The 17029-nt window shown below is 40.7% G+C and overlaps 1 protein-coding gene and 1 long non-coding RNA gene across 2 annotated transcripts in view; one reads left to right on the plus strand and one right to left on the minus strand.

Annotated features, from left to right (window-relative positions):
- Positions 1 to 17029, plus strand: part of CFAP61 (cilia and flagella associated protein 61) — a 90518-nt gene that overhangs the window by 33950 nt on the left and 39539 nt on the right. The window contains 2 exon segments of the mRNA XM_048937186.1: positions 2416 to 2550; positions 16862 to 16989. Of these exon segments, the coding sequence (XP_048793143.1) occupies positions 2416 to 2550; positions 16862 to 16989 (263 nt within the window).
- On the minus strand, positions 2602 to 6430 carry LOC125689696 (uncharacterized). The gene is made up of 3 exons (XR_007375396.1): positions 6398 to 6430; positions 6042 to 6220; positions 2602 to 5763 (listed from the first exon to the last, which is right to left on the minus strand). It is a non-coding gene; the product is annotated as an uncharacterized LOC125689696 (long non-coding RNA).

The raw sequence follows: 17029 nt of genomic DNA on the forward strand, positions 1-17029 counted from the left end.
TCTTGCATCATGTAATCTGCATTCGTAGATACAGCTGTCACTTAGAAGGTTTAGTCCATAGTGCTGTCAGCAGCGCATACAAGTCAAAACTTACTCAATATCTTCAGGAAGCATTTGGAGGAGCCTAAGTTTGAAGTGGCCTTGGCTTTGGCCCTTTCTTTGCCAAGACTGTGAAGAGAGAAAAGCTCTTCTTAGGGGGTGGCTTCTTCTGAGCTGAATCACTCTTTACAAGTGCCTGTTTTTGGGTTGAATTTAGAAGATCCTTAGGGCATCTGTTCTCTAAATACAGTTAGATATCTTAAGTTACACACATTAGTATGTTGCCCTGGGAGCAGCACAGTAGAGAAATAATGTATTTGGTACCTCCTCGTTTGTTTCTAGGTGAAGTATATATATTTCTCACCCACATAGATTCTCATTTTGCTGTTGCCTCGTGTGTTGTCAGCCCCTCTATAAATGTGCTGTAGTACTGATAAGCAAGTTTTCCCAATAGATCTGTTCCAGGATGGGGTAGCAAGCATTCAGTATGCCCAATCCTGCCTAAGTAGGACCCTGTGTCTGAGTTGAAAGTCGTAGTTTGTGTGACTTCATTTCTGGCCCCTGTGTTGGATGCACTGTTGAAAAAAACCAAAGAACTGTCATAACTCATCATCTGAGGAGACCAACATCATGGTTTACTTTAATTGCTTTCAATTCAAATCAGTTATCAAGCATGTATAAAATGAGAAGGAATAATGCACATATAACAACTTTTTATTTTAACAACCTGTATTTCTTGTCATAGTTTATTACCAGAACCTAATCAAGTTGTGCTGTCTCACATACAGCTGCTCAGCTGCATAATACATTTTGAGAAGTACCCCTATTTGTTTAGAGTCAGATTGAAGTGGAGGGCAGGGAAAAGAAAAGAATGCTTTCACTGAGCACAGTACAACATGAGCATATTAAAAATACATCCAGCTGGTTTGCAAGAACACTTTAGAAATGATTAAGGTACTTCAGACTAGTTTTTACCAGAGGGATCTAGGCATCTCATCGTTAGTGAAAATTTAACTTGTACTTCTGCAAGGGCCACCTAAAAACCATGAACACCTAATGCTGTGTGAGAAAATTCATTTCCAATAACGTAAGTTGTGGAAGCAAAAGAAAAGATGATTTAAAAAATATCCATAGCCATATACAGCTAGTATCTGACCTGGTCACTAAGCTCCTGCCAGAGTTAATGGAGAAATCACAGTGCATCCAGAGGGCAGTTCATCAATCATAACTACCAGTCTTAGGACAGGAAGAATTGCCCTCTGGAGATGCTCACCTCTTCAGCTCTAGGGAGGTGTCTGCATGGCCAGCTAGATTAAGCTCCTATCTTCTAGATGGTGACTTATGTGTTTTGAAATTGCCACCCCTTTTTAACATAGGAATTTTGACAGATTGAGCAGGTCCATTTTCAGAAGGGTGTATTTTCCTGCTTCTCCAGTGTGCATTTTGTGAAGTTTTATCAAGTGTTCTCTTGAGAAACTAATGTCCTCCTGTAGCATTAGGTTCTCAGGTTCTTCAGAGGTACTTAGAAAAATGCAGTTTAATGGCAATGGATGGAAGAGAACTTAAACCTTACTAATAATTCCAATTTGGTCTACATCTAGATTAAAGTAATCTCTAAGTCACTTTAGCTCATTGTTGCTTTATAATAAATGGGTAAAAGTGATATTTTACTCAGTTCTCCACGGCGTAACGCTCCTTTTCTTTTCAATATTTCTGGATGGAATGGTACTTCAATGTAATTTAGTTTGCATTAATGCTCATTCTCTATTTCCTGTAATTCTCCTGTATTTTTTTTCCTTTTCATGTCATAAGTTATGATGGAGCCAGTCATGCTGTAATAAATGGAATAAAGCTCCTTCTTACGGTCCATGCTGGTCTTATTAACAGTCAGGTTTTCATTCACTTCAAGTTTATGCCAGTTTATTAACATTTATCACTTGGATTAAATTGACATTTTAGTTGGTATAGTATTTTTACATAAATTCATAACCATTCTCTGCCAAACAAGCAAAGGTTAGCAGTAAGCAGATAACATAGCTTAATGAGGTCAAATCAAGCTGATTCATGATCACTATGGAGAAAAATATCCTCCCGGGGAAAATACTTGTGCTGAAAAATCCTATAAACCAAACCACTTGTTTATCTGTCATTCCCACAGAGATAGTAATGTAATTACACTCATAATTATCTTCATTAGTGTCAGGAATTATCTGCAATTCATTCCTCTGCTCTGAGTATGTTTGTTTATTTACTGATTTTTCTCTCAGATTTAGCCAACAGAGCTAAGAATTCTGTATTTGCAAAGGCACACAACAGACATCTGTGATGTGCTGTTCTGACATTCTCTCTGCTGAAATATAGATCACTGTCTTTCAGTTTCAGAATCCCTTTGCCCATTCCCTGACATCTGCCCTTCATTACATGGTTCCCGTGCGACCAAGACGACAGATTGTCTATCCTCTGGAAGAGCTTGGCATAAACGCTCCATCAGAGCAGGTCTCCAAGGATCAGGTGGGTAACAGAAGCAGCAGCAGGCTGCCAGAGGGGCAGGCTGCCAGCTAATGCAGGGTTTGGCAGATGGGATGGCATTACCAACTTAGTGTTGATAGGTTGCTTCTTAATTACATCGAACATGGTGTCCATACCCTTACGATCCCAGCTTTTCTTCTATACAACCACCGTTGTTTTCTAAGCTTGAATTTAAAACATATTACACACGTCAATCACTAAGCTGTAATTTTACCTACTAATATATGCTTATGTTTTAACGATATTTTTTCCATAATGGTACTTTCAAACTCATGAAACATTTTAAATGTTATGAGTTAAGTGTGTGTTATGCTCTTCAAGTGAAAAAATACAATTTACAATTCTGATGTTTTCTGTAGAAATTACTTAGATCAGTGTATTTTTTGTTCTCAATCCTGAAGTCAGGTTTCTTCAGTGCATAAGATACCTTCAAAAATAATAAGTAAAAATACCAGGAATAATTTAACAGCAAAAGAACCCACATTGTTTTCACTACCAAGCAGTATCAGAAACACAGGAATTTATTATATAACACTCATGCAGTTGTAACTTGTTGGTGTCTTACTATTTGGTTTGTTAAACAACTTATACTATCTCATCACTAAAATGTGATGTGAATATGTTCCTTATAAAAGTAAGTAGTGAAGCTGAAATACTAGGAAAAAACCTAATTAGTGATAGATACTCTTGGTAGATAGCTGTAATTTATGGAAGAAATGTCATTAGAGAGTTTTATGTGTGTCTCATTACTTCCAGACGGCTGAGATAGGTTTCCATATGATGTTTTTAGTGATGTCCTTTTCACAGTTAGTCAATTTTTTACTTCCAAAACTCTACACTTGGCAGCAATTGGCAAAGCAAAATCCTGAACATGGCTGAGGCCACTGAAATGACTTTGGTGATGTCTCTCTCTCAGTATATACATCCCTACATACCTCTTCTTTACAGAATAAGCTCTCTAAGGCTTTTCTTTAAGCTAATTCCTATTTTATTTTTAAAATACATTGTTACCAGCTCAGTAGAAGAGCTCACTGTAGTGTTTTTGTTTGAGTTAGAAGATCACAGACCTCCAATTTTTGAGAGATTTGCTCATCTGGTGTCTGCTCTATTCCTGAGTTCTTTCTACAGATTTCTTGAGAGTTGCAAGTAGTGAGATAATTGCTTTAAATCTCCAGAGTTTGAGTTTCTACTGAATAAAATACACACATTTTCACTAGCAAAGTTTTGCTGATTTAAAAAAAAAAAAAAATAGGTAGTCCCTCTGTAAGTATCTCTGCATATGCACCAGCATTAATTATGTATTTTTGACAGACTGTGTTCTGTCAAGACTGACATCTGGGCCTGATCCCTAGGCAGTAACTTGAGGATAAAGCTAGTCCTATACTGCTGCCTATAGTTTTGTGAAATACCAAGAATTTGAAACCATGCAAAGATGAACTGACTCTTCTGCTGAGTGAATGAAATGACCTTTGGCCAGCATAGTTGGAAAAGCTTTTTAGTTTAAGAGGTGAGCTACCACAAGGGACTGCATATGCTAGTAAAAGTAAGAAGCTGTTGCTACTTTCAGATCTCGGATGTTTCGTAAGCTCTGGCATGTAGCCAGGCATAAGGCATTTGCCCACTCTTTCAAGTTGCAGAAAGGATGATTGATGCAAATCAATAGTCTTGCTCTTTCCTACAAAATGCTGCGGCTGACCTGCAAGTAAAATGAGGTATATTTTTATAAAATAAATATAATCAACTTTCAGTAGGCCCAGAGTTATCGTACCTGTGCATTACTGCGGCAATCAAAAGGCCTGCTCAGACACTCTGTAAACAGAAAGGCCCAATCCCTTTTTCAAAGACCCCAGTATCCTACTGAGGAGTCAAATATGATAATTCTGCCAAATAGAAAGGTTGAGAATTGTCACCTCGAAAAACAGACGGATTTTGGTCATGGGTAGAGATGCTGGCAGGCTAGAAAGTGAGGTAAAAGGAAAAATGGAAAAGAATTTTGGAATTTAAGTGCGGAGAAGAGAGGGAAAGGCAAAAGGGAGAAGAATAAGCTGGAATAGGAAGTAGTGTGGGAAGCTGTCTGAGGCAGGCTGTTCAAGCAGTAAGGAGAAAATGTCCATTACATCTTTGTTGGGGTGGTTTTAAACATGCTATTTCCCAAGCTGTTGTATAGATAGAGGCTAGATCTTGCAAGGTCTTAAAACTTTTGGGCAAACGGGGATTCCAAGTATTTGAGACAACTACTCCTTTCTCTACCGTGTCTCTTCTGGCTCACCAAGCTTATTTTAACAGAGAGGGCTTTTCTTATATATAAAAATCCAAAGCATTTCTTTCTAACCTTAGCCCATCCCTGCTTTGTTTCTGAAAGCAGGAAGATTGGTTATTATTGTAACTCTCATTTTAAGTAGCTCTGCAGTGGTGGCAGTTTTTTCACATGCATTTACAATCTTTTTATTGTAATGTATCTCAAGTTTGGAAATAGATAATTTTCATTTGATTGCCCTCCTTAAGTAATTGCTTGAGTATCTCTCTCTTATGATGGAGATGATTGTAATGAAATTCTTGCTTTGATACCCTCAAGATGCCCCTTGATATCTAGCCATCAACATCTGCTGCTCATCCACTGCTCTAGCAGCTTTTTGCCTTCCTCTTGTCCCAGCCTTTTTTTTTTTTTTTTTGAGTTGTCTCCTTTTCTTGCTGCAAAATTTATTTTTCACCAGTAACAGCTTGGGGCTCAGCAGCTCAGCCATTCAGTGTCTGAGCACAGTTCTTGATTTGTGCATACGTTATCTCTATAGGCCATTAGTGGCTTAGTATCAGAGAGAGAGTGCACAGTGGGAGCCTGGGGGCTCAATCAATTTGCATCCCTCTTTAGTACTTTGCAGCCTGCTTGTGAGCATGAAGAGATTCATTTGTAAATAGTGACCCAGTACAGATAAACGGGACCCAGAATGACTCTCTTCTGTTTCCTTCCTGCAAAGCCAGAAGCTGAAGCAGTGATCTAAATCAGGAAAGCTTCGCCCTCAGCTTATTCCCACTTGTTACCAGTCCAGGTGGATCTTGGCTGTGCAGATGAGAGGTGGCTTTCCTGCAGGTCTGGATTAGTTGCTGTAGACAGATGAGCACCAGAAATTGTTTGTTTGTCTGTGGTAACTTGTTCTTCTCAGCCCTCTGTCAAAACTCTCTAATCTAATAAAGTGTCTGGAAAAAGAAAAAAGAGGAAAAACCCATGTGCCACTCTGCATGAATTCCTGGCCTGCTCACTCCTCCTGCTTTTACCAATACAAGCTGGGGGATGAAAGGGTTGAGTACAGCCCTGCTGAAAAAGACTGGTACTGGTGGATGGGAGCTGGACATGAGCCAGCACTGTGCCCTCTGCATCCCAGCCCAGAGAGCCAGCCACATCCACATCCAAAGCAGTGTGGCCAGCAGGGTGAGGGAGGGGATCTGCCCCTCTGCTCTGTGCTGTGACACCTCACCTGGAGCACTGTGACCAGATGGGGAGTGCTCAGTACAGGAGAGACATGGAGCTGTTGGAGAGTGTGCAGAGGAGGGCCTCAAAAATGAGCCCAGGGATGGAACACCTCACTGTGAGAACAGGCTGAGAGCTGGACTGTGCAGCCGGAGAAGGGAAGGCTCCAAGGTGACCTTTCAGTATCTAAAGAGAGGTATAAGAAAGAAAAGGGGACAGACTCTTTAGCAGGATCTGTGGTGACAGAACAAGGGTGCATTATCAAAGAATATTAGGCTGTTATAATCACAAAAAAGAGAAACAAAACAAAAGAGTTAGACAAAGTAGACTACGATAACAAATGAGAATAAATAGAAAGCTTACCCTTATGCTAGGCTCACTCACAAAACACCAGCAGAGCTCCTTCCCTGCTGGCAGCCAGCTCTTAAATAGGTCTAGGAGGGATGGAGCCAGGCTCCACCCTTCCAGCAGCACAGGTGAATTGCCTTCAGCTGTGCTCCTCTGGCTGACTCATGGCTCTCCTCAGGTGATCAATCAGAGGTTCAGGCCGTGGCTCAGGAGTTCCCATACAAAGGGGAAAATGGCTTCATGCTCAAAGAGGGGAGATTTAAGTTGGGTATAAGGAAAATGTCTTCTACAGTGAGGGTGGTGAGGCACTGGAACAAATTGCCTAGAGATATGGTTGATGCCCCATCCCTGGACGCTTTCAAGGCGAGGTTGGATCAGTCCCTAGATAACCTGATTTAGCTCTCCATGTCCCTGTTTATGGTAGGGGAGTTGGACTAGATGGCCTGTAAAGGTCCCTTCCAACTCTAAGGATTCTGATTCCATGGTTCTGTGAACTGAGTTTCATGGTGCCTAAGACAGCATGAGTTCTTTCTGGGGTCTCACTGGGAGAGCTCAGCGTAAGGTTAAGATACTCACTTTTAAGGCAGAAATGCATCATAGAGAAACATAACTTACCATAAAGCAAGCAACTATTTAACTGAGTTATGCAACCACCCTTGTCTCTCCTTGTTCTTATCCTATTTCTCTTCTTTCAGTGTTGTTTCTAGTTTTAGCCAGGCTTCTGATCTCTGGTTAAGATGGCTGTGACTCCAAAGAAATAGAGTTTTGGCACTCTACCTGTTCTTCCTCTCTGTTGCCTGGCCTTGTTATTAAAGCTTTGCCTTGGTTTTAAGGCAACCCCAAGGTTGCTTTTAACCCACAACTCTGTGCTGCTTCATCTTGTGCTTCAGAAGATCTGTCTTTTCCAAGCACAGGCCATCCATTTCCCAAAGGGCTGCGAGTTCTGATGTAGTAAGCTTCCTGTAACAGTCAATAATGACAGAGTATGTTTTTACCCCTCTCCTTGAGATGGAAAAGATATTTCACCACTGATTTTCTTTGTTTCTACAAAACTCTCATCCCTTTCCTGAGGAGACTGGGATAAATCAGTGAGGATTTATCAAGAAGGCACAAAGGGAGTAGCCTTAAACTCCCCAGTCTCCCACTGCAGCCTTCTGGAACGGCACTGATGCTCATGGCCTTATTTGCGTTTAGTCCTGAAGCGCCCAGCTTTTGGGATGCCTGCTCAGCCTGCTCTTTTGCAGCAGGCATATCAGAGACCCAACATATTAGCTCAAAATTGCATCAGGCCGCACATCTGCCATGCTACAGCGTTCCGTGACACAGACACAAAAAAAATCCTGTCTGCTCATTAGATCAAACACTTTCTACAGCTGTTCAAAATCAAAAGGAAATCTCTGATTTTTGTATTCTGAGTCAGTAAACAGTATTGAAAAGCCAACTGGCAGAAGATCCAAAGATTCAAAATCTTAATTCCCACAGTGTTAAAACAGATTAGATTATTATTGTGTTTTGCACATCTGTCAGTCGCTTCAGTCGTGTTATGTTAGAAAACAGTTGGTTACGACTAATACTAAATAGAATGCTAAATATTGTATGAAGTGCTGCTGGCCTTTAAGGTGCCTATAATTATTGGTGGAGTAGAAAACTGTAGATAATGAAATAATTTTTAATGATATCTTCATAAATAAACAATTTGTAAACTTGTTTGCTTTCTCACCATCTGGGAGCATTCTGTTATCCATCTGCTTCATGTAATTATCAATAAAAGGGATATAATTAACAAGAATAACTGATCCACAACGAAGAACAAAAATGTCACACATCTGTCAAATTATTGTTTCTGCCCTTTCATTATTATTCATGCTGTTGGAGTTATTATATATATGTTTGTGTCATGGTCATATTCAACATGTCAGGTTAGACTGTGTGGTTCAAAACTGTTTTTTTCTGCTATAGCTCATAGAGAGAAGGCCGAACAATTAAAGTTTACTGTAAGTCCATGCAACGTTGTATTTAAAAAAAGAAAAAGAAAAACAAAACAACACAAAACCTGTCTCAATTAATTTTGTACTTTTGAAGTCATGCTATAGGTGCATTAGAGGAAATGTCTGAATTGGGACAAGTGAGCAAAGGAGGGATGGGTGAGAACCCAGAGTGAGATGCTAAACTCAGTCTCAGGCTGGCTGAACTACTTTACACTTGTTCAGGAGTTGAGCATTGCCTGGATGGCCAGGCAGTTGTCCAGGAAATGACAGAGGGGAATATTGCTTGGTGCTTCCTCCTACCATAGAAGTAGCACTTCTGTACGTGCCTGCTCTCCAAAGTTATTCAGTCATAAAAGTTGAATTACTAAGAGTAACTAAGAAAAGCCATTGGTGCTATTTTACTTCAGACCTGTCTGCTCTGCCCCAGAGTGCATTCTGACTTGTGTTGAAACTTCTGTTGAAAATCTGTAGTAATAGGAGGTTTCCTTCTGGCTCAGTTTATTCTACTGGATTCAAGTGAGGCAATGGAATATTTGAAAAGTAGCTAAAACTGGAAGGTTTTTGGTGTTCCGTTTTCTGTTTTGTTTTCTGATCGTAAGCCTCTATTAAGATAGTGGAGGATGGTTGTAACAAAGGAAAGCATGAAGCAGAATGGGCAAGAGAATTCCCTGCTTTTTAAATATAAAGACTGATGTATCAAAAACAGAAGCATTCCTACGTGTTACAATTTGTATATGAACACATTGGTATTATAAACAAAGGCTTGGCATGCAGTTTTCATTTAACCAGTACAGTATTATTAATTTTTAAAGACGTAACTGTTGCTTAAGATGCTATTGTGCCCGAGTAATGAATTTTTAATGCTTTTGTAGTATGTGCATGGATTAAAATCCATTATTTATTGTACCTCCACTTGCTCGATGAAGGTGATGATTTTATAGCACCAGTAGTCATGCAAACACAGTCATTCTGAACTGATGGCTGATAATAAATTTCCTTACTGTAAATGTCAGTCGGTTTTGTGCGTTGCTGCCATTACATCTTGTTTGGAAGGCTGAATATTACACAATTATGGGAGGCACCAGATGGCATCATTAACAGGAATGCTCTGAATGTTTACCACTTATGTGCATGTGTGAAATTAAAAGTAAGATGACCTATCTTTATTTTGAAAGCATGATGTCAGTGCCATACAGGTGTTAATGACATTTGCAGCAAACTGAAACAGTCATTTCTGCTTAAAAACATGTCAGACTTGTTTTAAAGCATTTTCAAAGCATTTCCAAAGAAAGACCTTGGAAGTGGTGTGATTTCAGATTGCAGGGGGAGAGCGGATGTTTTTTTTCCAAAGAAAGGTAGTGTTGATTATTGAAGTGAAGTAGTGACAGCAGCTGCAGTCACCAAAATGGCAACCACAGTAAGCTGAGCTCAATCTCCTCTTGTATCCTCATACTCTTTAGCAGTTGTTTTAATTATTTTTGGTATGAAGCCTGATGATTATCTGTCTCTTAAATTTTGTTTTTTAAGGTTCTTAATTCTATACATTTCTTATATTCTTCAATACATTCAGTAATTTAGGAAAGTGATACTTTTGCTGATATGAGTATGTATATTGAATAGGTGCAGTGGACAGAGATGCTTCTTCCTTCTCCCATTCCAGAGCATACACAGGCCTGTTCTGAAATGGTACTGGGGAAGTTGTGACGTGCTGTGGTGCTGTTTTCTAGTGGTATCTGGTATCTGTTTGCAGATGTAGCATTGCTTTCCTCAAGAGAAGTCCCCAGAAGGAAACCTTTCCAAGCCAGCCAGTGTAGACTGAATTTTCCAGTTAAGTCCTGCCAGGGATGTTCAGATTCTTCACAGAACTTTCTGGGGCTGAAACAGAGGTGAGGCAGGACTTGCTTAAAATCAATGCCTAACGAGGTGTTCCTATCTTTGTGGAAAAACAATCATCTCAGGTCTGGAACTGCTGGTGATATTATCAATTATCTGTAATTTTGCTGTTTGTAAGTCATTCCTTATTTTATTTATTTTTTATTCTAATCCAAGGCAATGTACTCAGTGTGTACACAAGAGATCTGTAATTAAGCATGAGAAGTTAAGGAAACATTTTTAAAGTCAATAACGAGACCTTGGCCCTTACTGAAGGAAAGTACTGTTCCATAACCATTCACCTTTAGTGCCAGTTTTCCCATTAATTTTGAATGGCTTCAGTTCAGACTCTTAGACCCCAGCTTCTCCTGTGATCAGATCAGAGCTTTAATTTAAAATGACTACATTTGCAGTCTACTTTTTTTCACTTTGGAATTGGAGCAGCTTAGTAGAGTTTAAGAAATTATGCCACTAAGAGCAGGATTTGAAGAACTGAAGCTTCAGTCTTATCTGTGCAAGAGAACAGAGCACCATGGCTCTGCTTTTAGTGCAGAGTAGTGCTTGGGACCAAGCCTCAGGGTCCTGCATGGGGGACCAGGACTTGGAAGGAGCCTCCTGCTTCTGCCCTCTGGAAATACACAGTAAAGAATAAGCATGGAAGTGCAAGGCTGTGTAGGTTGGTTATTCATCTAGCGTTCTGATGTCTTAGAAGTTTGTTCAAATAACTTGTTTAAAGGTGAGATTTACCAAAATGAATTAAGTCATGTGGCTGTTGCTTTTCAACTTCTAAACTATTTGGCCCTTATTTTTTTTTCACATTATCTCATTAGCATTTTATGTCAGTCTTAGGCTATTAAAGAAAATCTTCCCGATTCAGCATCTGTGTGCTTTAAAGGAATACAATCCAGGAGCTCCTGGGTGCTCAGCTTCCGAGGCAATTTGAATTTTGTTGGTACAGTCACTAACAAATCTGAAGAACTTGCTTGGCTTGCCTGCAGTTTTGCCTGGGGCAACTGGTACACTAAATTATTCAAATAGAGAAACTATGGCTATTCTTGCTGAGAAGGCAAGGAAGCTGTTACTGGTTACGGGTGAATTGTGTTCTCTGGGGGAAGGCATGTCGTTGCAGGGAGCTGGCATGATTTAAATGGCTGACATGCAGAGGAGCAGAACTGCACAGCCAGCGTGCCAGGAAGCATGCAGGCCACAGGGAAAACACAAGGGAGAGCTTGGTTCCTCGAGCCTGCAGCCCCTGCTTCTTACCAGTGCCACAGAGCATGGCACAAAGACGCACACTAGGAAGCTGCTGATCCCTGCCGCAGCTGCCAGCGCAGTGCGAGTGCCAGAGAGGTACCCAGCGGAATGCTTTCTGTGCCAGCTTCCCCGGAGCACCTCTGCCCCTGCAAAGCAGATCCATCTCCATGCGGATGGGCATGGGTAGGCGAGGGCTCAGCGCCAGCCCCGGCCTCCTCAGCAGGGCCAGGCTGCGACCACTCACTCATAGCAGCCTGGCACCGTGGCCCGCCTACAGGACGCTCCCCGGGAGCACTTTGGCATAGGATGGGGCCACCTGAGCCACCGCTCTCAGCAGTGCTGTCAGTTAGAAGCACTGTCTGTTGGGCTGCTGGCAGCACGTGGAGCCCTTATGGATGCTGGGTTTGTGTGCGAGATGGAGGCACCTTCTAGTCAGACGACTGAGGGATTATTGATAGCATTATCTAATAGACTTTGGGATCAGCTAACAGCACTGGTGAGCAATGTGCACAGCTTTGTCAGCCCAGTATCCATTCTAGTTGCTATTTGCAGAGTAATTCCAAGAGCTAGGATTTTTCACTCAGTGCGTTGTTTCTGTTGTGTCTCCTTGGTGCCTTTCATCCCGTGCCCGGCTGCGTTTCTCTGTGACACAAGCTTGGAGCTTACTGGGAGCAGTTCTGTGCAATGACTTCCAAAGAGCAGGATGAGGAGACTTTCAGCACAGCATCAGCAGAGTCTGGATGCTTGTTGGCAGCTTCCTTTTTTTTTTTCCAGGCCCAGCTAGAGCTTTCCTTGGAGGAGATCAGTATAGTTTCTTGATGTCGTGTGAAGTAGACCTACCTCTGTAAATTAGGAGTATGGAGTTGAAAGCCATCCAGTCCAAACTCTCTTGCATTTTTACATTGATGCTGAGAGTCCAGATAGATAAAATCTGGAAGTTATTTCAGGCTGAAGTTCCTAGATGTTGCTCTTTGTATTTTTTTTTCTTAATATTGTTAAAAATAATGTTTCTATTTGTTGCTTTCCACCTCAAGCATCTTGTGGAGTAGAAATAAATAAACAGAAGTGAACTGGGAATCAAGGACTGCCAGCTTTCTTAAAACAACAGATGAGCATTGACCTCTATAAAGCCGATTTCTTTGTCTTCAAATCTGGGGGAAATCATCCTGAGAGCGTGCCATGTGCTCTACCCACTTGCCAACCCACTTTATGCACTTAAGTGCCTTTGCTGAAGTTCCCATGCCTTCCTACACATCACTTCCTTCCCCTAAAAATGGAAAAAAAACCTAATTCTCTTTGAAAATAGCAACATTTAGGGTTTAGCCAAATGCATAAAGGAACAAATGTCCTTTTAAGCAGAGCAATCATGAGAGCTTCATGCAAGTGGGAACTGTCTAGCTGGGCTGGGAAGATGAATGTTAATGCTGAAATAATAAGAAAAGAGAACAGTTTCTTACCATGGTAAGAGTGGTTCTCAGGGAAATGAAGTATGTGTCCATGCTCTGCTTTCTTTTGCTGCTCTTTGGAATTTGATAGGAAATCCCTGATTTTGCAGGGAGTCCTAGGAACTGTCAGGAATGTACAGTTTGTGGTTTATCCAGAAGCTGAAGATCAGCATTTTCTCATATAGAAGACTAGGGGAATAATAATAATGACTTGGTTCATAAAGGCCTTTGAGACCTATGAATGAAAAATGTCACAGAAAAGCTAAGTATCTTTACTTCCAGAAGCCATTTTATAGAGCCAAGTTACTCTAAAGAAGGGTTCTTTGACAAAGAATTGAAGTTATTTAGGCTGCTTTTTTTTGTGGTGGTGGGTTTTTTTCCTATGAATCAAATGGAGCTTGAAATTAAAACAGGTCTGTTTGTTCACTTTCTTGTTTGCCTACCACTATTGTTAATCTCGGCACTAGCCTAGGAACAGATCTGCTGATTGTTTTCACTCCTGATGGTTTTTAAAGTAGCAGAACCCAAATTATGTAGATCCTGTATGGCAATAGCTATTATTCAGATTTCTCTGAGCGAGTGCTCAGTTGAAAGCCTTGCAGGAATGCATGGAATCACAGAAAACAGAGCTGGGAAGGTGCTGCTGGGTGGAGGTCCTGCTGTTCCTTCCAGGAGTAGTGAAGGATCTGCCAAGATGCCATTTACACAGGTGAATCAGTTCCACATCCATCTGTTATTGCCCTTAACTCAAAGTTCAGCCCCTCTGTATTCAGTGGCAGTTCCACACACTTCAAATTTAGCAAACATTTGATTGGTTTTGGCTGAATAAGGCTTAGGCTTTCAGCATGTGATAAAATCAAGTCCAAGCCTGGAACAGGCTGCCCAAGGAGGCTGTGGATGCCCCATCCCTGCAGGCATTCAAGGCCAGGTTGGATGTGGCTCTGGGCAGCCTGGTCTGCTGGTTGGTGACCCTGCACACAGCAGGGGGTTGGAACTGGATGAGCATTGTGCTCCTTTGCAACCCAGGCTGTTCTATGATGATTCTATGAAGCCTTGGCTTTATAGAGTCTTTGCATGACCAGGTACAGCGATGGCTGTAAAAGCTCTCCTTGACACGCTTTGAAAGCTTTACTGGGATGCATTTACCACTACCCAATTCAGAACATCCCACTGCTTCTTTCTGTCAAACCTAAAATCCTCACTCCAACTCATTTTTCATTTTTGGATTTTTTTTTCCAGTTTTCATCATTTCTGCTGAAACAAACATAGAATTTGATATAAAACCAGTTATATTTTAAAAACAATTGCAGTAAATGCATTTAGATATCCTACAAAGAGTCCCATAGCTCCAGGGCCAATTGCTTAAAAACAAATCTAACAGGAGCTAGAAAACACTTTGTGTTGCTGTTTGTCCTACCAACATATATTGTGAGTAAATACACAACCAATACATTCCTAGGCTGTTTGCAAATGGAGTGGGTGAATCCGGGCATGCCCAATGGATGTGTGATATTCCCTCACCTGCTTTGAAAGTGAAAAGCAAGATGTGCATTCAAACGTGTTTGCTAAAACCAAAACGTTATTTCATTTTTTTCCCCAGCTGGTTACTTAGTATAGAAGGATGCACGAAACTGTAATGCTGTGCATACTGTGCTATGAGATGATGAGTGAGACATGATTTATGTGCAGGATTTGTGTTGCCGGTGGATCGTTCTGAGAAATACCAAAGTATTTCTAATAGAGGTGAAGTCTGAGGCCTTTAAGTGAATGGCAGTGGCTGTCCACGTGAACAAATATCCCTCATGGTTTAATCAAGAGAAGCTGTCTCTGTCAGCAGCTGGAATGGAAGCTGTAGTTGGGCCCTCTGCCCTCCCAGGTGGAAGCAATGTGACAGGTGGTGCGGTGGCAAAGGCTGGCAGATAGGAGAAAAGAACGGAGGAAAAGAAATTAAAAAACCCCTCATTTTGATAATCAACAAAAGGATTTTTCAGTGAGCTACGTATACCTCTTCTAACAATGGCAATAATTGTTTTTTTTGCCTTACATTAGTTAATGATTGCAGTTTTATTTAATAAATTGGATAGAAAATAAACAAGTTAGATTTTGCTATTGACCTATCAATTATGAAGTCTGATTACTCCTCTGGGGAACATATGTAGTCATTTGTCCTGACATTTTGTTAAAATAAGGTGGTATTATGGGACCAATCCACCTAATTCCTTACTCCCTGGGGCCATTTAGTGTACTTAGCTGCTAGAAAGGTGATTTCTGAAGCATGACAGCTGTTGGTGTTGGGGCCATTGTGTGGTGTACAAAAACAGTTATATTCTGCTCATATGCTGCCTTTGTATCATCGGTACAGAAGCCATTTCATAAATTAGATACAACTCTTCCCTAGAAAATTGTATTACTGCTTTATATTTCTTTGCTGGAGTACATTAAAAAGTAAAAAATAAAAGCACTGCAGTGGAAGGAGATGTTTGAACTTGGCATTGCTGTAAGGACTATTGAGTTTATCCTATTAGCGACTGACGCTCCTGTCTAGTTATTTTGGTTGATTAGATGCATTAGAAGAAGATTCTCTTCATGTTCTTATTACCATTTAATTAGTTTTGTTAAAAGCCATGTCAGCCCTCCAAGAACCACGCAGGTAGGGCTTACCCAGTGCTGTGAATGCAGGAGCACAGGCTTTATGTTGAGCAGCACTTTTAGGTGGAGGGATGAGTTTAATAATTTTCATCTGCTCTTCCCGTTTCCGAAAATCCTTTCCAATGATTTGCACATCAGCACACATTCATGTTCAGTGAGATACAGAAGTTTTTTTTCAGTTTCTGAAGTGTTTCATTCACAATCATACTCTTCTTACTGGCAGATCTTGCTGTAAGAGGTGTTTTGGCAGGTCAAAAAGCACTGGCATTGGATTAGATCGTTCCACTTATCACAGAAATCTGAAGATGTTTTATATAATGACAATCTGAGCAGCTCTGCAACTGCTCCTGGCAAGGGCTCCTTGGTGGCTGTGAGACTGCAGGCACCTAACTGAGCCTCACACATTTGCCTTCTCCATTAAGCAGCCACCATAGGCTGGTATACTTTCGAAGATATCTTCTGGAATTTTCTTAGTGGCATCCAGCCCCTGAGATGAATCTCGCTTACCACTGGATGTCATCCTTGCACTGTGCAGAACTACAGTCAGAAGAACATTTATCTGGCAGTAAAAAAAAAAAAGAAGAAATGTTGCATGACCAATGAACACATTTATTTGCCACATTTAAAACTGTTTGCTATGTGGTGATGACAGCGTGCAAATAACTGACCCCTAATCCTTCCTTAACGTGTGTGAAGGTGCTCTCGTGTGGTACACAGCTTTGGTAGTGGGACTGTTGACATCTCAGCTGGAGGTCTCCAGCACTGATGATGTTGTTTGGGGCTCTCAGTATGTCATGTTCTTGGGAAGGCCAACATTGTTAGTGTAGCTCTAAAATAAAGTACTTGTTCATCATCTGTAGCACTCTGTCAATTCATATACAGAGAATGTTTCCCTTGTAATGGTATAGGATGAGTTTAGAGGACTTAACTTTATTAACATTCTCACTCCTATTAGCGTCTCTGCTGTAGTGTCTTTTTCAAGAGAAGCAAGAACACTAAGCTTCGCTAATTATTTTGTGAATTATTAAGCATGCATATATTTCACCATTTTGGTATTCTTTGTCTTCTGTGTTAACTTGTGTGCATGGAAAAATCATAAAGTTAGTCGTGTCAGTGACCTGTAATGAGTTTTGCATGAATGCAGGGTAATGCATGGCTGATAGTGTAATGATTCTTAGCAGATCGTTCCAGTTATTTTTTATGTATATTTATGTCATCTTGAACTTTATTCATTCACTCATTCAATTAATTAATTTATCTATTTATTTCAGCCAAGGTATTCTTTGAACCACATAAATCGAAAGCTGATAATGGAATCTAAAGTGTCTGTCAACAGTAGGATTGTGGTGGTTGGTGCATCTGATGTTGGAATCTCATTTCTGGAAACACTTGTTTTTTGGTAAGGTTTTTATTTGATTTCCTTTACTGAGAAAATACAT

This window comes from Lagopus muta, chromosome 2 (assembly GCF_023343835.1).
Source record: "Lagopus muta isolate bLagMut1 chromosome 2, bLagMut1 primary, whole genome shotgun sequence".
NCBI lineage: Eukaryota > Metazoa > Chordata > Aves > Galliformes > Phasianidae > Lagopus > Lagopus muta.